The 23,019-nt window shown below is 47.2% G+C and overlaps 1 protein-coding gene across 2 annotated transcripts; it reads right to left on the bottom strand.

The window, feature by feature from the left end:
• Positions 1 to 335: 335 nt before the first annotated feature.
• LBHD2 (LBH domain containing 2) lies at positions 336 to 22,688 on the bottom strand. 2 transcript variants are annotated; one of them, XM_082283628.1, is made up of 6 exons: positions 22,555 to 22,660; positions 21,721 to 21,828; positions 13,190 to 13,292; positions 8,463 to 8,553; positions 4,466 to 4,667; positions 336 to 3,346 (listed from the first exon to the last, which is right to left on the bottom strand). In XM_082283628.1, the coding sequence occupies exons 4-6, from the start codon at positions 8,550 to 8,552 to the stop codon at positions 3,270 to 3,272; spliced, it is 369 nt and encodes a 122-aa protein (XP_082139754.1). In that variant the 5' UTR covers position 8,553; positions 13,190 to 13,292; positions 21,721 to 21,828; positions 22,555 to 22,660; the 3' UTR covers positions 336 to 3,269. The 2 variants fall into 2 exon arrangements, with proteins under 2 accessions (XP_082139754.1, XP_082139753.1); XM_082283627.1 differs by lacking the exon at positions 21,721 to 21,828 and having other exon boundaries at positions 22,555 to 22,688.
• Positions 22,689 to 23,019: the final 331 nt, after the last annotated feature.

The raw sequence follows: 23,019 nt of genomic DNA, 5'->3' as shown, positions 1-23,019 counted from the left end.
TATTAGTGGTAGGACGCACACCACCACATATAACCCTTTCCATGTTTAAACAAAGACACTGTGGATACACTGCTTCTTCCAATCAGTTCAGTATAGGCATTTAATAGGCTAAATGGTGTAATACATCTACAGGACATACATTAGTCGAGTATTATGTACAGGTGGCATTTTACAAAATTAGAAAGAACTGAAATAGAGCAAAATTCAACAATGTCTTACTCCATAAAACTTCCTTTCTGCACTACATGAAATATTCTACAAGCTAGACTAGAAAAATATGACTGAATGTCTTTTTTTCTTTTTAGTTTCTACAAAGCTTTTAATCCAGAAAAAAATACAAAACAACTATTGAGTTTATTAGAGAGACAATGCTTGCACACAGACAAAGTAAGTGGACATTCATAGACCTGCAAGTTGAATAAATAGGGCTTGTTTGTATAAAACAATTTTCTCTCTATCTTGCTCTCCTGTTTTAGGGCCTCTGGCCCATGGTCAGAAAAATAAAAATGGGAGGAGGAGTTTGGCTTCGCACGGTTGTTAAACTGAGGCCACACAGCTTTAGGAGAAAGCTTTAGTTTGAAGCAACCATTTGCTTCAGGTAAAATACTTCAGGGGAGCAGGGCAAAAGAGGAGAAATGAAAGAGAGGAGTAATTAGGCTGGAAGAAGGAAATCTGGGATTTCTATACCAGCTGCAGCTTTAGGTACAAGGATGAAAAAAAGTAGTGGTGCTAGCGTGGCATTTTTTCAGGGTGTATGTAGAATTTAGTTGTTTCTTTGGGAAACATATTTAGGGAAGTGCTATTGACCTCAGGTGGAAATAGGATAAGGGCCATCCAGAGCAGGAAGGGAGGGAGCGTCTGAAAGCAGATAGAGAGCACAGAAAATTGGGGGAAGTGTTTCAAACAACTGTTTTTCCTTTTATAAAGCAAAAAGCAAATTAAGTGATACATCTAACGTCATTCCTCACAGAGCTGGGCAGATGCAGATTGGAAGGAAATCACACAGCTAAAAATATGTCGTCACTGCTGTTTTCTCCCCAGAGCTTTGTAAAACTTCTTGACAGTCGATGCAAAAGCAGCATTAAAAGAGCACCTCCCATCAGCCCAGCTGCCTCTCCAGCACAGCTCTCCTCCTGCCACGGTGGGTCCAACCTGGGGACCTCCCTCCACTCACTGCTCGAGTGCCAACACATAGCTCCAGCTTGTTCTTGTTTCACTGGCTTTACCAGAAAAATGTCACCAGTGAAGGGGGTGACAGGGACAGCAGTCAGATTTAGGAGGTGCTCTTGAAACCTTCAGCTACTCTGGTGAAATTCAGTGCTCTGACCAGAATCCCACTTCACGAAGAAATTCTAACAGTGTAGGCAAGAAAGTCTACATCAAGAAGGCAAAACAGATTGTTATATAGATTGAGAGAGCAAAGTATAACTTAAGTATCACATTATACTGTACTACACTGCTTATAAAAAGGGTCCTAGATCCCAAACACCCCAAATAATGAGCTATAGTTTTGTACATAAATTAATGTTGCTTTGAAGTAAAATAGTCTCTTTCCTTTGTAATAAACATTCATTGCACAGAATTCTTTGTAAGTAAATATATTAAATTTGGTTGCTAAGAAGGTATAAACTTATTAATACATCTGGCCAGTAAATTTTATCGACCATCACACAATTAAAAGTTGTTGTTAGCGAAAATTATTACTGGAGAAAAGCAAGCACTTAGAAGTCGACTTAGGAGTTAATGCTTGAAGAAATCCTGTTATTTTGTTCCACCTACAGCGAGCAGCTTCTTCTGGATGCAACATTAATTGGAAGTACAGACCCCATCCAGCCCTGCAGAGAGGGAGAAAGCCAGCTTTGCAGCTTACGGGACACTCGTCACTGACACAGTCAAACCCCTCTGAGTACAGGCAGCATCCACCCCACCAGCCCATCCAACGGGTCGTGGTTTGGGCTGAGATCGGTGCTTCTTCTGGGACAGTGGGAGGGAGTCTCTGGGAGGTCCCTGTGCAGGAAGGGATTCACTCCTGTCAAAATGACCCCAAATTCCCAGGGAAAATCCACTGGACGGCAGAGGTGTCCAGAGACAGCTTGTCCCACCATGAGCTCTGGGCTCCAGGAGGTGACACTGCAACCAAAGCTGAGGGGGCCATGCTGCAGGCGAGGAGGGCACCCCTTGGCACATGTGTTCCTGCCAGCAGTGCCAACATGGGCGGGAGGGAGGCAGGTGTCTGTCCTTCCACCATGGCTCTCCTGCACACCCCTCTTACTGCAGGTGGCTCAGTGGAGCCAGGCAAAACGGAGGACAGGTCTGGGATGTGCTGTGGAGCTCCTGCCACCTACCCCCTACCACCACCCAGCTCAGGGCAAGGGAGGAGCAGCTGTGCCTCTGCACCTACGTTACACACCAAACATACCAAAGAAGTAATGTCACAACAATCTCTATTAACAAGGTGGGACAAAGCCAGCCCTGGGGGAAGCAGGAGCCATCTCACTGGCTTTAGGGGTGAGAAATGCACCCCACACTATGGCCAGACCTGGTCTGCAGAGTGCACCAACAGCATGATCCAACCAACCAAGCCCAACACAGCCAGCCTCACTCCACAAACGCCAGTGACCAGCTCATCGCTTCGTCAAGGTACAGCGAGAAAGCGCTTCCAAAAGGCATCAGCCTTGCTGAAAAGGCAGCTAAGGAAAGGCTGGTTCGTCCAAATACGCACAGGTTAGCCAAAGGGAGAGAACTGCTCTGGGCTGCCCCAGGGTGGCAGCCTGGAGGCAAACATTGCCCTTGCGTCTCTATACAAAAGTTACAAAATCAACTGGTGACATTATATTACATCTATTGTCCATAATATCACAGTGCTAGTTTTAAATGGCTAAAAAAAGAAATTTTTAGATTTAAGACATTCCTCCTGTAGAAACGCAACCCCTTTGTCCTGCTGTTGTTACCTGAAAGCAGCCTTTCTTGAAAAAGATAAAACCAATGAAATGCACTAATTAAAATTAGGAGCATCTTTTCCTTGACAGCTTTATATTTCCTAACACATCCCATTGTTTCCCAAGGGGAAATGAAACAAATAATATGAATCCCAGCCTGAAAATCAAAATGTTAGAAGAACAGTTCTAAAGCCCAGATGCTTCTTACCAGGTACTAACTAAATAAAACCCTTGCAGATTGAAATACAGATTACTTTGACATGTCTTCAAAGTGTGTTAGCTTTCCAACAACATTCACAATGAAGTTTCACTTCTGAGGCCATGGAGTTCCTACTCATTCTCTTCAGTTCTGCTTTCCAGAGTATCTGTACTGTCTTCCACTTCTTGAGCTGGGTGTGCTAAGGTATCTGCAAAGAAACAGCTCATCAGTATTTATTTCCCCATATAGGTGCAGCCCTTGATTCCCTGCTCCACCTGGCAGTTCATCTGGTAGGGTGATCAGACCTGATACAAGAAATCTTCTCTGCTTGCAAACCAGTAGTTAAACCTGGAGTAGGGAATTCTGAGTGCATCACAGTCTGACTTTACAGGGAACCTGAGACCTCAGGTCAGATATTACTGAGATGAGGTGATCCCTATGGACAGCCACTGTCATGGGAAGGGTACCTGGTCTCTGAAATCTGCTTAAGCTGTCAGGCCTGAAGACATAATGAGCCTAAATCAAGGCACAAAACCAACATGGAAACCACAATATATAACCTGGAAGTCAGGAAACAGATTTGGCTCATATTTCTTCTTAAATGATCAAACCCTTGGTTGTCACCACCCAGAAATGCCAACTGGAATAGCAGGTGATTTTACACTTCAAGACCATTTGTCATCACCCCTTTGAAGGGAAGGGGAGGTGCATCTTGCACCCTGTCCTGGCTGCTGTGTCTGGGCGTTTGGGTGGCAAATTCTGGTGCACTGAAATGGAAACTGGGTCACTCTATGAGAGAAAAGGACAGCACTGAAATGAAATAAAGGAAATAAATAGACCAGTTTCCTACTGGAGCACTTCCTGTGCAAGCTACACTTAGACAAGGTCTTACCTTTGACCGTATTTACTCCACAGTGACACTGCTACTCGGGTACGTATTTGTGAGCTCCTGCTGCACTAACACGCTCCTGAGACACCAGGACGCTTTGAAAACATGCAGCTCTCAAAAACACTTCACTTCTAGGCTAGGAGACAGGGTGATATACAATACATGCTATTGACCAGGATTACTGTTCCCAAGAGTGAACTGCTAATGTGCAGTGCACTGGCTGCCTGTTGGCCATGCAAGTGGCTGATGTGGATGAAAACACCATTGCTCAAAAGCTACAAGGAAATTTTCAGTCCACAGGACTCCTCCAGTGCAGATGTTTTCTGGGCACCTTCAAGTGCCTACAGCTGTTCGGCTCACTGTTAACTTCAGTGCACAGTATGGTATGAAACAGCTATTTTCCTATGGAGAACAAGGATAAAAATTACTCATTCAGACCTTCCAGATCCATCTCCTGCTGCTGTTGCTGGACACAGACTCTTTGGTCACCATGAAGACCCTTGTCCTCTGCTGACTTGAGGTCTTCAGGAGGCCAGCGCAGCTCTCCGCTCTCCACCTCCCCAGACTCGGTTGGCTCCACAACAATCGAAGGCAGTCTTTTGGACAGCTTGGGGTACTTCTCACGTGAGTCTGGGAAGGCCTGGTGAGACATTTGGGGAATGTACATCAAAGCTTTGTGCAGGGATGTATATTTGGAGCAAGCAGAGTATGTCCTTTCTACATTTGACATGCACTTGCATGTCCATAAAAAAAATCCTCATCCAACTGGTGCAGAACAACAGCCCTGCACAGGGAGGATTTCAAAAGCAGCTGAACCCAGCTCCTTGCCAGCCAAGCATGGTGCAGAGGGGCTGTAGGTCTCAGCACACTCTCCCCTGCACATGCTGTCCCTTCCTGAGCAAAGAACCCACTTTTCTTGCCGGTGTGTTGAGGAGATGATTGCTTTAACTTGTGTGATCTGACATGAGCAGTGAAAATGGAAACTTGGGAGACAAAATCTGTTATGCTGCCAAACACTCATGTTTCAGTTCTGGTGGGGTTTTGGGACACAGAAGTCATTGCTGTAAGGCTAAGCTAAATGGCTGCTGCAGCCCTTCTGGCTGCTGTCCTTTGTCTCTGATATGATATTCATGTTTTCTTGCAGTGACAGTTTATTAAGAAGCCACCATTATGCAGAGATACTTTCTGCAATGTGAAACACTGCATTTTATGATGCATTCATGCAAAACAGGCAGCCCCAGAGAACATCTTTACACAGAGGATGGTGCCAGCTATTTATTTTCATTTGTCACATTGAAGTTGCAGGTCAAACACTACACAGTGGTTAGAAACTGAAGCTGAACTAGGGCTTTTTAGTGAAGGATATTGTAATACGTAAAAGTGCTTTCCTGTTTTCAACATAGCTGGATCATTTAAATCTCTCAGGGTACTTTGTTTTGAATAGTTTTATTTTTGGTTTTTTTGGTTTTTTTTTTTTTTTTTTTTGGAGGAAAAATCATTCCAGCTCCTCCAGAACATTACCATAAGAAACTCTGTTGTTGCTTCACTGAAAGCTTTTCTCCTGCAGTCTCCAACTTCCATACACCTGCATTAACAAGCTACAAATCTCTCCATGCTAGCTGTGTTTTATCTTTATTTTATTTCATCACATTTCATTTCTAACAATAAAATCAAGGTGCATGTGAGGGGGCTGAACCAGGACTTGAGAGCAAGAATGACTCCAGTTTAGGTTCAGACGTTGCCATAGGTTTGCTGTGTGCTGGTGGGAACCTCCCCACACATCTGCACCATGGTCACCACTGAATCAGGGTCTCTGCTTGCCCAAGCCCTGCTGGTTATGTGAGCCAGTCTCAGCACAGCTCCTGCTGTGAGCACGGGCAGAAATACACAGATACTCCCTAACCACCATAAAGGTGGGCACAACCCCCAGGACACTGACAGGGGTCTGGGTGTCATAACTGAAAGTGTTTGCTCCATGGCTTTTGAAACCTTCCTTCATCTCAGCAGCTGCACTCCCTAAGAGCTGAGGGTTCAGATGTCCCACTTGGCTCAGAGCTGGTATGGGGAGGCAAGAGCTCAGGAAGGGCTGTGCATCTAGGAAGCAGCAGGCACATTTTAAACAGTGCTGTGATGCCAGTACCTGACTTCTCAAGACAGGAAAGGACAATAACCCTCATCCTCACACCCTTGCTCCCCATGGCAGTGTCACAGGGATTCAATACGTTTTGTAAATCTTACAAAGGTGAGAAAGACTGCATATTGTTGTTAGTGTTATGAGATACAATTAGGAAAAAATTTCTTTTGTGAGAAAGCCCCTTTAGTACAATTAGACCAAGTGAATCACTGAAGGCAAACCTTTCTGATGCCACCCTGAGCTGCACCCACAGTTTATAACTCATCCTGACCGAGCAATGCTGCTTATGCTGCTGATCAGAAAAAGAGCTGCCCAACTTCCCATTACACAGACTTCTCCTGAGCTGCTCATAACTTGGAAAGACATTTCTATGGCAGCTGTCTTGACTGGGAGGAATTTTTAAGAAGTGGCTAATACAATCCTGCTACTTAGACACCAAATATGAGACAAGGTCTCCTTGGGCAGGACAGGTCCACTGACCCCCCGAGCAGCAGTGCCCTCCTCTGCAGACCCACAGTGGAGCCCAGCTCCCTGAGCCTCACGGCTCAGCTGGCAGAAAATAGCCGTAAAATTGTGGGCAAATTGCTGCATTTTCTCCCATGGCTGCACAGGCAGGTGACAGTGACCTCTTCCCTGGCTGGTGTGCAGCCTGCTGGGGTGGCACAGGGCTGCACGACAGCCACCCCATCCCCAAGCCTGCTGGCAACCCCTGCATGGGCGATGCAACACAACAAAAATTCTGCTTTTTCATCTGCTTTCTGAAGTCCGAGGAAATGACACAGAGAGATCTAAAAATGTGCTGAGAGACAATTATTACAGCTGCAAGAAAATTTAGGAAAGGCACCTGTGTGGCCTCAGCTGTGACTATTTTTGTTTGTGTCATTCTCATATGGTCTTTTCTCACACCAACCACATAATTTTTTTTCCACAGAGCCCAGTATTTACCATGTCCCTCCAGGAATGAGTCAGGACTGGCAGGAAGCAGAGCTGCCTGTTGGGCCTTGCTGTGTTTTTCTGCAGAAGCTGGAGCGTGTGATGAGTGGGCAGGAGACTGCAGGAAGAGAAGGACCAGTCTCCTGGACAGAGTACTTGGAAGTTGCTGGAAGAAACCTAGTTTTCCCACTGAGTCACTGAGTTTGTGCTACATCTCATTTCTGTTTGACTTTTTTTTGCTTCAGGTGGCCATCACTAAAACGTGGATGGTAGCACCTTCTCCCAGAGGGAAAGGTAAAGGAGCTGGGGGAAGAACTCTGGAGCATATGATCAGAGACACCATAGAACAGCCCTAAATACACAGGTGGAGTTGGGGCTGGGACACAGTTTGGGCAGCATACACCAACACTGAAAACCCAGAACTCAGGGAAGAAGAAGAAAAAGAATATTGAAAATCTGCTCCTTGAGTGAACAGCATCCATTCTGTGCCGTCTCTGAGGCATGGGAAAGCCCATGGTATGCTCTCTAAATGCACAGTGCCTTTCATTACATGTACAAGTGATTCAAAATGAATTTGCAAAATTTCTGTTCTGACTTTCCTGGCTTCCAAATGCTTGATTTTCACCTGCAACAGGCTGCTCCTAGGGTAGCTCTCTGAGTCTGCTTCCCATGTTATACATTGTGCTGAGAGGCAGCTCAGGTCCACCAGGACACATTAGGTGGCTTGTCCTTGGTAGTGACACAGAGTCATGAGCACAACCACAGAGTGAGAACTGCGATGTGGGGGCTGCCACAAGCGGGGCTTGGGACATCGTGATCCCTCCTGCTGGAATGAGCACCACGGGTGGGCTTTTGAGTGGGTGTGTGGAACTGCCTGGGGACAGAAAATGCTCTTGCACCTGCCAGCAAATGGCCCTGACCAGTGGTGCTGCTATGATGTCGCAGCCATTTCTGTGAATTACCCAATCATTTCAAATGGTCTCTGCTCTAAATAGGGAACTCCCTCTGAGCCTAAGGAAACTCAGTTCATTTCAAGGGTGGCTGTATAAAAGCTTGGCACAGTACCGGCTGGATGTCTTCATTGCACAGTAGTTGCTCAGATCTGAACCCCGGGTGACAAACAGCATCCCTGCAGGATCTGGGCACTGCTGTCACTGTGCCCTGCAGACCTGGCACCCCACAAAACACTTTAGCCAAACTCTTAACTTTTAATAACAAAACCCAAGTAGGATCAAACATGTATTTCAGGGGTTGTTCTTCTGGCAGCAGCGCTCTGCAATTCAGTATCTACCCTAAGGACAGTTATGGGTTGCATTAAATTGCTTTTGAGAAGCAACTCAGGACATTTCTCAGTTCTGCTGAAGTTACCTGGCTTGAAGGGCCTCCTTCTTCCTCAGGAGTCTGGCTGAGTGCGAATTCCTCCATCACCGGTTCTCGGGTGTTCATCACCTCTGTCATGCTGTGAATATTAAAACAGAATGGGACACCTCAGCTCTGAGCTTTGGCCCCACAGCTAATTTAACAAAAGATATTGGCTTTTCATATTGGTTAAAATAATTGTGTTACACTGTCCTTCCTAAACAGTCCATGAAATGTTTCCTTGGCCTCCAAGCCAACTGTTACTGCTGCATGTTGTGATGCTGAGCAGGGCATTGATCCCAGCTGCCCCTGGAACAGCAGAGAGGACCCCCCCAGAGTCCCAGAGCCATCAGCTGGAAATTGGAGTCCTCCAATGTTATCAGCAATCAGTTTATTACTGGTATATGAGCTCAGAAATTGCATCTGTTGACCAAAAAAAGTTACTGGTGAAAAGATCAGCCTTGAATGAAATCCTTATTCTGATTCTTCGTAATGCCTTCAATATTTGCTCTTCCAGATGTCTCTTCCATTTAGTAATGAGCCAGCACTTCTTTTTAAGCTGTTAATTCCAGACACACCAGCTGTATTGGTGTCTAAGGACCAGATTTTCAGTAGTCTTTACTTGCCTGAGTGTTTGGGGAGGTGTTGAGTGGGACTTTCAAATGCATCAGGGACTGTTTGGCACCTAAATCTCATTTAAATCAGGGACTTAGGAACCTAAGCTGCTAATGTGCCCAGTAAGCATCACGCTGTGCCATTTGGCACCAGAGGCACTCCAGTGCTGACCCTGGAGCTGGCCTGGTTCTGCCAGGCATTGCAGCACTCCAGAGCAGAGAGACGGAGCCGGCTGCAGCCCTTGCTGTGTAGCTCAGCCCAGCCCGCGGCCGGGCAGCTGCACGTCTCTGTGGCCTTGGGATTTTCCTCACATCTGCCATTTATAGATACAGCATTCCACTGAAAAATCTGAGGATGCCTGAAATCTCCAGAATGCATATGAAGAGTGTAGGAGCAAACAGAGCCTGACCCACTCTGAGCTGAAGGGGCCATTTTAATGTTAATACATAGCCCTGGAGAGATTTGGCATGGGGCTTTCACTCTCTTTAGCTGGCATTCATCAGGTAGTGCAGTTAGTGGCTGCTGGAGCTTCCTGCAGCATGCAGAATGTAGGCATCATCCATTAGGCTGCCCTGCCACCTGCTACAGCAAACACTCCTTTAGGCACGACTAAATGCTGCCATTAATTCTGGCCCTGCTGCACACACAAAAGCCTTCTTTGTAAAGGCTGCACCTACTGAGAAATGCCAACTAAAACATCTTAAGGATAGCTTGTTTCAGGCTTATATTACCAATTACCCCACAGAACTAAATTTTACAGTATCTGCAATTACTACGAAACCCTTCACAATGACTTTAATTAGCTGTAGCATGGAGCAGCATGATAGTGCAGAGACTTTCACTCCCACTGCATCATATTGAAGAAAAAGCATGGCAGAACCATGGGACACTTGAGCTCAGCTGTGGACCAGGACCCAAGCCTGTAGGCATCTGTCAGCTTACAGAAAAGCCCTGAAGGGTCAGCCTTTGACCCAACCAACACTAAATTAATTCACATGCTTCCTGGTACGTACACAGAACAGGAGAGCAGAACCAGGCTCTGAAACCCAGCAAAAGGCTGAAGTAAACCCCCAATCTGAGGGGGGAATCCTCAGAGAGCCATGGCACAGTAGAAGAGGGACAGATTCTGCCTGCTAGGAAGAGTATTTTGAGCTCCCAGACTATTACTGTCCCTGCCCAGCTCCGTGGGGTCCCGTGTGCACCCACAGACGCACGGGTGTGTTCAGTGCTACAGTCGGTAGCAAAGAGTCGAGAAGGGCATTTGCTTGCGTTCTGGCAGGAGCATTTATTGCTGCTACACTGTCAAAGGTTGCAGAGGCAAATACCAACATGATCCTGAAACTCACAGTTTTATCTGGAGGAGGGGCAAAGGCAGGACCAGAGAACAGGGACCAATGGGGAAGCTCTGGGGGAGTGATGAGAGGTAGAGGCTGACAGCCAACCGGGGACTCCAAACTGGGATAGATAACATAACAGAACACGCATCCTGGGAGAAGCCTTTCTGGACGCTTTAACATAAAGTGGGTTCTTGTGGTACTAGGGACTTGTCTTACTGAGAACTCTGCCGGCTCACTGGCCACCACATTGGACCTTGCTTGGACCTGTGTCACTCCCTATGGACAGCACAAACCACTTAATCAGTAACATACATAGATATTCTGGACACATGCTTTTGTTCCTGCAGCATCCAGCAGGCCATACCACTGGGCACCTGTGGACAACAGCACTGAGGGAGCGGTGACCTGGAAATGGGAGACCCCTTCCACGAGTGGTGACTATGAGCCCTGCTCTGCCAGCTGCTCCTGCCACCTGAGACAGCACTTAAAAGAAAAGAGATGTGCCCCTGGACCAAAAGGAAAGTAGCACTCCCTCTGATATCTCCTCCCTCTGATCACCCCTGGTGCTCATTCCACTGTTGCCTTTTTTCCCCACTCTGGTCCCAGTCTCTTCCTTGTTCCCAGAGGGATCCTTTTCACCCCTCCTGCTGCCCCTCTGGGAATGACCACACTAGGCAATAGCAGGACCATGCTCTCCCAGCCCAACTCTTCGGGAAGAGTTGTTTTGCAGGGCTTTCACACCCTGTGTTAGCCATACCCAGCTGTGAGCCTGGAGGAGCACACTAGGCCCACCACTCTGAGCATGTCCAAGATGAACATCTTTCTTTTGATATCCTTTTTGGGGTTCGGCGCCCCATGCCTGGATTGCAGGGAAAAGGAAATGAGAAAGTGTGTGTCTAGATGGAAATAATCTTGGAGGCTTTGTGTGGGGCTGGTATTTATGAAGTCTTGGTCTTGGCAACCACAGATAAGCCCTGCCCCACCGCTGTGTGTCCTGGGGGTGGGTCCCTGCTAGTGAGCAGCAGACTCCTGCAATCACTTATAGCTGGCTGGTTTATTTTAGCAGCTATTCAATACACAGCAAACACTTAAAATATTTCTCTGTCCTTGTTCCATGGGAAATTAGAGATATACATCCACACATGCACTGTCAAACATGTCATATGAGCTCCAAGATGTTAAGACCTCATGAAATTCTATTATTGAGCAATAATGGGCTCCGTGCTTCCCTAAGACCACATTATACCCTGCAGATTATTTGTAAATGACAAAGACAAATGATTCGGGCTAGAAAAATGGTGACAGTCCTGCCAGTGTTACAGCAGATGCCTCAGTGAATCGGCTCCCAAGCTGTTGAAGCCCAGGCCATTTCAGAAAATCTGTGCAACTTAAGGCTTTGACTGAATAGGATGGCAGAAGTGATTGTACTTGATGTGTTTCAGAACAGAACGGGGGGCCATGCAATTGGCAAAATAATTAGACTTTAACTGGAATAGATTAATTATTCCCAGTCTCCACTTCGAAACAGTGAAGGAAAGCAGAAGAATCTATATGGGCTGTGAAAGCAGTGATGTTTCTAATAAGCTTAACTAGGTCTTTAACACAAAAAATAACTAGATGTAAAATAATTGAGAATGCCACTGGAAATCAGTTCACTGAAACTTCAAAATCACCTGTAGGACACTACTGAGTTGTTTATAAAGCCATATAATCTGAATAATGGGCTTGGTGGTGCTGCTTAGGGCTTTTTAAACTGTGGTAAGATTTATGTGCAGGAGAATTTTTCACTTTTCAGCCAGTGTTGACGGAAAATATTAAGCCACTTTTAGTGTTGCTTTTATGAGATATACTGACATACAATAGAAAAGTGGCTGACACAAACAATTTTAAGAACTACAGCTCTTTAATTCAGTCTTGCATTCATTTTATGTAAGGTAGATGCTGGTATCACCAATGACATACAGTAGCCATAGTGATGCAAAACAAGGCAATAAATAGCATTTACAAACAAAGGATAAATTCTGTTCTGGTGGATGAGTCATCTACTCTGAACCTTAAAATTCTCGAGTCGGTGAATTAAGAGATACATTACTTCCCCTAGGTTTAATTAAGCACAAATGTAACAAGGCGGGGGGTGGGGGGGGGAGAAAGCAAAATGTGTTCTTGCATTTCTGTGAGAAAGCTACATTTAGAGAAGATTATCTTAAATTCAGTGCTGAAGTGCTACAGTCGCAGGATCACACTATGCTGATCTTTTTCCAGAGGCATGGAGCAAAAGCTCAGATCACTTTCTGCTGCTCGTGATGGCACTAACAAGGTCAGTAACATACAGAGCAATATATAGCCTGACAAGTGCTAAACCACCTACCATGAGAAAGGCCTCAGAAACAATGCACACATTTTTATTCTAGGTTTTGAACGAGGGCAAAACTGACCTGTGAAATTCATGGGGGAAAAACAGTATCTGAATGAAGACTAGCTTCAGGACTCAAAAATGTGCAGCACTTATGGAAAATAGGCAAGTTGTGTGATGCAAGCAAGTATTTCCTTAAGGACAGGGGCACAAACATGTTTTATGGGACAAGCTGAGCCATGGTTAGGAAGAGCTGTTACCTGAAGCAAGGATCAGTCTGGGAGATTCTCAGACATGCACTGAACTGAGGCATGGTCCTGCTCTCACTTCCCCAGCCAGGACAGGCAGCAAAGGGGACACCGGGCCAGAGCATGAGGCTCTGTGGAGGATAAGCAGCAAGTACAGGGCAATGACAGAAGAGAGCACGTTACCTTCAATCACATCAACGGGTGTCACTTCCAAAAACTGTCCTTGCTGCAGGCGTCTGCGTCGCTGATGAAGTGTCGTGCAAACTCAGTCAAATCCTAGAAGTGCCTGGAAGAGACAATACAGCACAGTCAGAGCTCGTGACCAAAGGGACAACGCTGGCAGGCACTGGTGTCAGAGAGTTCTGCCGAAAGCTTGCTGCAGAAACTCCCACTGTGAAGGTCTGTATCATTTCCTGTGCAAGATGGGATTTGATCTCACTAAGGACCAAGCTCACAGAGCACCTTCTGAATTACTGAGGCAATTAATGTACCAAAGCCACCTAAAGCTCTCAGCTGAAACACCTCACAATCCAACTCTTTGTGATGAACCTTACTCCTTTGTGTGAATTACACAAGAACTGCTGAAACTGGGACACTCTGAAATCCTCCTGTACAGAAATTGTATTGATAGTCAGAAAATTGGAAAATAAAAATGTATTCCCTTATTTGGCAGGATCAGTTTGTTTAGTCAGACACAGTTCTACTGATCAAGATGCAAAGAAGACAACATACGCTCAAGGAAGGATCTGTTAACACTGCATTACTGCACGGTTCTTTCAGAAGTCACAGGGGAAGTGATTTTTTGAAAGATCTACTCCAATTTGAAGGTAATACTTTGACTGGTATCAGAACAGGGAGCCTGCTGAGCAGAGGTGAGGATCCCACCATTTCAAAGTGTGAATCACTGATTTCTGATGACTTCTCTGTCAGAAAGCCTTAGCTGATGAGCCTCAGGAGTTACAGTGAGTAAATATAGTCAGTATCTAGGCCAGAGATGATTTTCTGAGAAATTTGTTTAGCCCTACAGCTTTCCAAATATATATTCATGCCAGCCACAGCTATTGCCTTGGATGGGAAAAAGGTGTTTTCAGTGAAGTGAATGGCACTAGTGTATATATTTATATCCTCCAGCAGTTTGGAGTCCAGCCCAAATGATTAAACAAATCTACCTGCTCTGGAAGCCTTCCTACCAAGATTTATACCACTGGATTAACTGCACACTGATTTGATTCAAAAATAGTGACAGAGGAAAAACTGTGTATTGCATTCTGGAGTTTCTTCTCATGCCATAGGCCACACTTATTAAAAATTAGGGAAGCAGGAAATCACTTCTCCATCCCCAGGATTCAATTCAGAAGGTTTAATTCTTGTCTGGCAATTTTCCTTCCTAACCAATGACCAACTTCAGAGAGGCTAATGTTTTGTCCCTTAAAAATTCATGACTAGACTCAATGCTTGTCTCTTATAAAAACAAGGGAGCATCTGATACCATGCGATCCAATGCTCTGGGAAGAAGATTTTTATCCCACTACCCATTACAAAGCCGCTGTTATTAAACCTATGAAAATTCAGCTCGAACTTTTCTACCTTCAATGTCTCCTTCAGAAAAGACTGGATGTAATAAGAACAATTATTACACTGAGTCACCTGTCAATGAGAGACAAAAGGGTGTAAGAGATAAGGAACCAGGCACCACATGGTCACTGGCTGGAATCCAAGCCAGGCCACTTTCTATTTTCTTCAGATGACTGGTTACTGGTATACAAGGGTCCAAGCAGTACTGAATTAATAAACCCACATCCATTGCTTTCCAGTCTCAGCAAAGGACTTCTAGATGTAACTGACCCAAGCCCAATCCCCACTCTGGTGTTTTGGGCAACTCTGTCCTATGGTGCATGCAGTGTTGGACAGGGGATGTCAGCCCCTGGTGCTCGGCTACTTGAAACCTGTAATAAAAAATGAAAATCACTTCAGGACTGCAGCATGGAAAACGTCCCTTCTCTCAGTACCACAGCCACATTTAAAACCAGAAAAACTTCCTTCCAGTCAGGACTGTTGTAGAGTTCAGTGTTTCCAGTGTACAGAACTACCAGAATGAATTTACTCTCTGAAGAGAAAATACTCACTTTACCTACCAATAGATGTGATTACCTTCTTTGGCTGACCACAGAGGAAACACAAACTAAACCCCTTCCTTCTGTGATACTGCTTAATCTTTTAAAAATAAGGCACAGCTACTGAGACCACGCAAAGAGCTTTTACTGCTCTGAAACTGCAACGGAAACCATCTGGAAATCACCCAAGTAAAGCCTTTCTCTGGGTATCTCTTCTTGTCCCTTTTTATTTTTACCCACCTTTGCTGCTTTCCAGCCTGAAGCCCATTTGCTCAATGCACCCTCTTCCAACCCACCCATTTTCTGCTGCCAAAATAATTTTCCCTCCTTTGCCTCAGCCTGATAACCAGCTTCTTCTCTGGCTGCAGAAGCACCAACACAGCTGTACTGTCATGAAAAGGAGTCAAGTCAAGTCTCAAGTCTCAGAGACCAGTGGTACTGCCTGGCCAACCCTCATCTGGGCTTGCAGAGCCTGGCTACAGATCCTAACAAAGAACATTTAATTTAGGGAGTACTCCAATGAACTGGTCATATCTTCCCTCTTCAGGAGCCACAGCATCAAGCAAGGGAATCCTAAGATTTTATAAGTTTTCACCAGTGAGACCAAGGAATGCTTCAGTGGTGGCCCCTTTGCCCAGACCAAGGGCCCTCAGCTCACACAAGGGGATGAACTTCCACCTGTGCTGGTGGCATGGGTCACAAGCCCAGGCACTGAAAGGTGCTTTCTGGGCTTCTCTCCCACTTTGGAAAGCATCTGGAACACACGGCATATTTGGAGCTTCTCTAACCTGAGGACACAGCCTGGCCCAGTGGGGTGGTCTCACCAGCCATGGGAGAACTAGCACTGGAGCAGAAGCGGGATATTGGGCAGCAGCTCTGGTCAGCTGGGGTGTATGGGAAGCCCAGCCTGGCTGTCTCTCCTGAGTCTGCTCTCCATGTGGGGAGAGGACTCCACAGACACAGCTGCAGAGGCCTCTCCTTGGGATAAATCCACTGTGAATTGCAAAGTAGATGTTTTTAAAGCAAGTGTGCTTTATCAGGCAAAACAGAAATAGGAACTGGCCACAGGTTTCAATCCTAGCAGCCCACAGATCATCCACTTGATAAAGGAGCATGTTTCAGAGGCTCCAAGTCCCAAGCTCTTCCCCAGCAGGCAGCAGCACCTCCAAAATCTGGGAACTTCTATTTAGAGATTCCTCCTACTCTGAAAACATCACCCCTTCTCCCTGAGCTGCCCCAGTGCTGGGGAGAACTGGGTAGCAAAGTGAGACCTGACCTCAGGATGCCAGGGCTGCTGCTACATTAGCAGGGGCTGCAGGACACCCTCTTCCCTTCCCAGGCTTTCCAAAGTAATCATTTCCCACTAAGCACTCATGGAAATATTATGATAACAGTCTAACAATACCACATTGAAGGTGCACCTTCTAACAAAGTGTAGATAGGAGGCAGAAACCGGCCTTGAACCACTGCTACACTTGCAAATCCATCATTCTTCTGGCACGGCAGAAACAGGAGCCCTCCCCGCCTCATTTCAGTGGGACAATCCCAAGGGCTTTTCCAGCCCTGTGGTTAGATTGTGCTGGACAGATGCCCCCCACATGGCCCTGCTGGTCCAGCCTCGTGCGCAGGAGCGCCGCAGGCAGAGCTCCGGGTGCTGCCCGTGCAATCGCAGCACACGCGGCTCCCACCGATTCAGACACCGCCACAAACAATCCGGGAGCTCAGCCTTGGGCACCCGGGCCCCACCTCACCCCACCACAGTCCCTGGATAAATGCAAACTTTTCTTCATTCAAGGAGTTGAGTCTTTGTGTGTGCTACAAAAAGAAACCCCTGCTATTGATTACAAGGAAAATTGGGACAGGGCGTGAATAAGAATGGCATTAGGTGGGAGAAGCAATGGTCAGCTGCTTGCATTTTGCAGAGTGGAAAATTTCAATGGGTCACAGGAAACCCTGCTCAGCAAGTCCCAATAAACAAAAAGGTCAAAGGAGGTTTTTCCACCCAGAAGAAGAAAGGGTGCCTTATTCGGGCCACTCTGCTGCAGCAGAGCAGGCTGTCAGTTCAGCCAGGGTGGAGGAGTGGGCAATCTACAGCAGAGCTACAGTTGTGGTGGCGGATGAAGCCATGAAGGGGCTCCTCACACAGCAGAAGAAGGTGCATATGCCTGCAAGAAATGTCAGCTGGCCTCTTCCATGGCCAGGTGCTTCTGTGGATCTAACTCTTCTGTGTCTCAGTCTTCTGTTAGTCCTAGAAGGATGGAACTATGGCTGAGAACCACACAGGTGGCTTGGGCCACCCACAGGCAGGACTGCACCCAGTACTCTGCTGAAGGTGTGGAATAACTTCAGCATCTTGGCACAACCCAAACCAAGCATTTACCTCAGTGACACCCCACAGCCTCCCATTTCCCTGACTGCTACTCAGCTCAGCTTTCGCACAATGCAGGTAGGAACTTGGACAGGGTCTTTGTTTTCCCTGGTTGCACGTTTGTAATGGATGCCCTTTATGAAGCGTTGTGGATTCCATGGGACTAGAAAATGTAAATCACCGTATGGACCACAGAAGATAAATGTATGAACTCCTTTTTAAACCTCCCACTTCTTTTTGGATGCAAATCTCTTTCCTAAGCAACTGAGAAAAGTGCGATATGTGTCAGAGTCTGGAGATTAGAGATCTGTTCTGTTCCCTCGTTTCAGAAGCTCCGGTCTTCGGCCACCCACGCAGTACTTGAGTTCTGCTCTCGACGGGCCAAAGCTGCCTTCCTCTCCTCGGCAGCGTGTGCTCCAGAGAAGATGTCGATCTCTCTCTCAGGAAGCAGCGAGATGAAACGACTCTCAAAGTGGAGGAGCTGAGGCATTTCAGCATGAGACACAGCACGTAGTTTGGGAGAGTGAAAAGGGGTAGGAGGCTGCTATTTCCAGACCGCGCTGCCTCTCACCGCTAACTTCGCGGTGAGCTGCAGTTTTTACTGTTCCTGCTCCAAAGAAGCTACTGGGGTAAATATCACCCTGGGGAATTTCTCAGACGCTCATCTGTGGACACCCAACACTACAGAACACAGGCTTGCAAAGGGCCGGTGCTGGCAGATGTCTCTAACTCAGCCTCCTCGACTCCTGGTGTTGCACAATGAGCCACTAGGGAGCCACTGATCTTAAGCCCCAGATCCTGGAGAACCGTGCCTACATATAAACCTCAACTTCCAGTTTGCTGTAGTTGTACAAGCTCCTACTGGCCCTCTTGGCAAAAAGGTGCTAAAAACTAGATTCATAAATGGTCAAAGAAGAAGTAAAAAGAACTAAAATGTGCCTGTGGTTAACTACCACAATTCTTAAAGCAATCTCATGATTTGGGGGTGATTCAACTCAAAGCTTTCTCAAATGGTATTTGCAATGCTGCTTCCTATGGGTGCTTCCTTGGTGGAGTCTTCCTTTTGCTTTTCCTTTTCTCCTGGGTGCTTTAAAGCAGCTCATTTTTTTCAGCTCTTTGATCTCAGCACTAAACTACCTGAGCTTCCTCACGGAAGATGCCACAAGGGATAGGTACGGCGGGGGGGGGGGGGGGACAGCCAGACAGGATGCTTGGAGATAGGGAAGGGGAGCAGACAGCCAGGAAGCATGTGTAGAGCAGTGGAGGGAGGAAGAAGTAGAGCAGATGGGAAGAATGACTAAGCCAGCTCCTCTGAATGCTGGTAGACCTCAATATCATGGAAATCTCCACAGAGCACTCATGGAACCATTTGCCAGGAGAAAGTTTGGATTTATTTTAAACATCAGAATCGACAACTAATTGATGTGAGAGGAACTCATTACGGAAAACACCCCATCAAAATTAGTGATAAGCCTCAACAAGCTGTTATATGTTTTAGAGGTATCTCTTCTGGTATATGCTGTGCAAATACTGTCTCATCTGAGAGCTTGCTTTTGGGATCAGAAACACGTGTGCTGAGCAGAGTAATTCTGCATAGGCTTTAATTTCCCTTAACAACCTTATGAATAACTATATTGTTCCTTTTAACTCAGAGCAACCCTTACTAAAGGCTTTTAGAAAGAAATGGTTTTGTTTCTGGGATCTTCTCTGGAAGACGATGATTCTCTCATGCCTAGTATTTCACGCCACAACTGTCGCTCACCTTGCAGCACCCGTGGGAATCAGCAACAGATTAAAATTGGCTTCCTGTGCTTCTTTCTACTATTCCCTAGGTATTTTTGGATAGTCCTGAATTCAAACCACAGTCCCACAAGTAGGGGAGTGGGGAAAAAACATCTTAGAGCATCAACATAGAGTACATGATTCTCAGATGGAAATGTCATGGGAAATGGGTTGCAAAACGTTTGATGTCTTTCTGGCACCATGAAAGAATACTCTGGATAGTCTATAACTCATTTCTAGGTAACAGAGTAGGGTAAGAGATTATGTGCAGTCAGATAGAACAGTATTTACTTAAAAGACGTATTAGTTATTTCCTTGTAACTTTGGGGAAATTAGAATACAATGCTATCAGTATTATAATGCGATACAATATTCAGCTTTTAGCAGAGAATTTAGTAAGGCAAATGAAGCAAAAGTGTAGTAAAAGTGAAGTAAAAGATTTTTTAAAACCAAGCAAACAAGAACCCTCCTAAGAGACACTCCTAAGAGAACAAAGACAATGAAATGGCTATTAATATTCCTTCTTGGCAATTAACAGCACAACCACAGGTGTCACAATATCACAACCTAACACCAGAGATGCAGCTGGTTTTCTCCAGGAATTAAAACTCCGTCACCTCAACTGAATTTCCAAGCACGGGAAGGTGCCCTAGTCCAAGATGGAGGATACGAGAACACTGTCTCCTACTATAGCAGGAATGGAGAAGATGGAGGGTAAGGAAAACACAGCTAGAAATTAAGAAATCACTTACAAAATAAAAAAAAAAAAAACCCACCAGGAAAATTCAGTGTGCTTTTTTTTAAATGAGTCATTAACACTGAAAGCAGATATGCATTAACAAGGCTGTGAGTCTTCCTGCCAACCAATTAACATTCACCTTCTGGATCTAGAGGTCTACTAAGTATTTGCACAGAGGCAGTCTACATGTGTGCATGTCAGAGACTGAACTCAGCTGAAAATTCAGGTTACATCTTACACAAGCTGCAGTGGTCTCAACGGAGGAGCTGGACTTGGACTATTTTCTCCTAATCGTATGGGGACACGGGCACTACAGGGTAAAACCCTGTGGGATCAGTCAATGCACGCTGATGAGAGAAAGGGATTGTCCTGCTGGACCACAGCTTCTTCCAGCACTGGTATCTGCTCTGCAGGGGACTGGTAATGCTCTCTCCAAACCATGAAGGAGAGGTGGCCCCAGACCCCAAGGACTTGCAATCAAAGAAGGACAAAGACTGAGACGAGATTTTAAGGACCTGTTGGTATCAATCAGTCTACTTCAGTCTAGCTGGATATTATTGGTTGGCAGCTTTCCTGGGGTTTGCAATAAAGCCTTCCCTTGAAGACTGAAAATTCAGAAACTTGATTATTTTACAGAATTTTCCAGAGAATGTGCGTATTTGACAAGCAAATGGAAGGGCTGTTGCTGAGGCAGGTACTGGTCTCCTTGAAGTCCTGGCAGAGCACTTCCTGCCTTGAACGACATAGGACCAAGGCAGGAAGGTTCTCTGACCAACCTCTCCAAAACAAGACGTTAAATGGGCTCAAACACAGGGGCATAATTTCAGAAATGAGAGAGAAGGAGCAATTTCAGCCTGTGACACTCTGGGGCTGGTACCTGATCTACGCAAAAGCCTGTTGCTTAATACAAAGAGATCATTGTGAGAAGGGAAGGAAAGTAGTAACTATGTTTGTATATTATTCCTTCTACTAAAGTAATGTACCAAAGACGTTGGAGGAAATTCCACCTGATTGACAAATTGTCAGGCTAGAATGGGAAAGCGACAAAAGTGGGTCAAGTCATCCCCTGTTTGCTTGTTTTCTCTTTGTAATCATAATGTTGACTCTGAAAACATGTTTTTTAAATGGTGTATTAATTATTGAAATCCTGAGCTGTGAGCTGGATTCTTTTCTGGGCAAAAAAATTGTTGCTCATTAAAACTAAGAGAAGGAAAACACTGGCTTGAGCCCGGTTGTGCGTAGGCAGAATTTCCCTGCTTCGCCTTCCTTTACAGGCTACTCATAAGGAGGCATTGTGCCGTGAGCCAGGCAGGCTACAGGGCAGGTGTGAACACCAGCTCTGGATCCTTCTGTAAGATGTGAACCTATAGCCAGGAGGGCTTCCATTGCTGTACTGACTGTACAACTGCAGTAAAGATCTCAGTCAGGAAAAGACTAATGGAAACAAATTTCCCTCTGTGTATTGCTTATTGTGGCTGGAGGAGTTAATGCTACATCCAGGCTAACCCAACTCCCCTCCACGACTGTAGCCATATTCAGAGATGCACAAACACAGCTCTGTCCCAGATGAAAAGAAAATTTTTGTGGTATGTTCATTTGGCAGATGGAAAATACTCACACCCCTTGCTCAGAGTGAAACACAGTCCTCATTTACAGAGCAAAGTAGGTTCTTTCATTCTGTAAAAGAAATCGTATGTGTGGCATTTGCTACCTGATTGGAGACGCAGCATTTCAGTGTTCAGTTCAGCTCGGCTGCAAGCAAAAGCATCACTGTCTTAAACTTGTGCTTTGTTAGTCGCTCTCTCGCCTCAAAAGTTGTCTTGGAAAAAAAAAAATTGTATAAACGAATAGCTGAGGCGATCACAGCCCACAAACCAACAACTCCCTCAGCGCTGTACTCATTCATGAGGATTCCTTCACACAGCCCTTTCGGCTGCCGAACGAGTTGGGTGGTGTTTTTTTAAACAAAAACCCTTTTTCTCAGTGAATTCTCCTCAACACCCCTTACTCGAACAAACAACCATGTGGAGAAACAAGCGGCGGCGGCAGAGGCGCGCGTTCTGCCTCTCCCTCTTCCCCCGTTACTCCGCAGCCGGCCGTGGCACTGGAGCGCTTCTCCCCGCTCCGCGCTCCCCGCTGCCGACCCGCCCCGCACGGCCCCGCAGCGCCCGACCCGCGGCACCGCGCTCGGGGGCCTCCCGTGCCCCGCGCACACCCGACCCGACCCGCACCGAACCGGCCCGCACTGACCCGACCCGACCCGACCCGCACCGAACCGGCCCGCACTGACCCGACCCGACCCGCACCGCGCCGCACGGCGCTGACCCGACCTGATCCGCACCGCACTGACCCGACCCTCCGCCCCTGCGCCCAGCTCCGGCCGCCGGCTCCGCCACGGGCGCGCTGCCCGGGCCCCGGGGAGCTGCTCCCGGCCGCCGCGGGGCTGCGAGCGGGGCACTCACAGGTGGCAGCTCTTCCCCTCTCCGCACCCCGCCCCGCCACCCGCACCCCCCGAGCCCGGCGGAGACCCCACGGCCCGGCTCACCGGCGGGGCAGGCAAGGCGAGGCGAGGCGAGGCGGCAGCCGCCCGCCGCCCATGCACGGCGGCAGAGGGGAGCCGGCAGCTCCGTCAGCGCGTCCGCATCCTCCCGGGCCGGGCGCTGGCACCGCCGCCGCGGCACCTCCCCGCCCGCAGACCGGCCCCGCCGCCGCCAGCGCGGGGAAACCACTCCCCCGGCAGCGCCGGCGGGGCGGCGCGCAGACACGGCCCGGCCCGGCACAGCCCGGCCCGGCACGGTCGCCCCGCGGGGAGGGGGCACTTTCCGTGGACACGTGTGGGACCGCACGCCCTCACTCAGCCCCGACCCCCGCATGGTGCCGGTGTCACCCAGCGCACCGGGCGCGGGACGAAGACCCCGGAGGGGTCACTCTCCCGGAGCAGTTCCCCCTCTCCCCGTGCTTTGCTCATGGGTGTCCTGAGCCCGCCCTGCAGCAGTCCTTGCTGAGAAAA

This window comes from Coloeus monedula (genome assembly GCF_965178545.1).
Source record: "Coloeus monedula genome assembly, chromosome: 6".
NCBI lineage: Eukaryota > Metazoa > Chordata > Aves > Passeriformes > Corvidae > Coloeus > Coloeus monedula.
The sequence above is the reverse complement of the archived record's forward strand: the minus strand, read 5'-3'. Positions and strand labels throughout refer to the sequence as shown.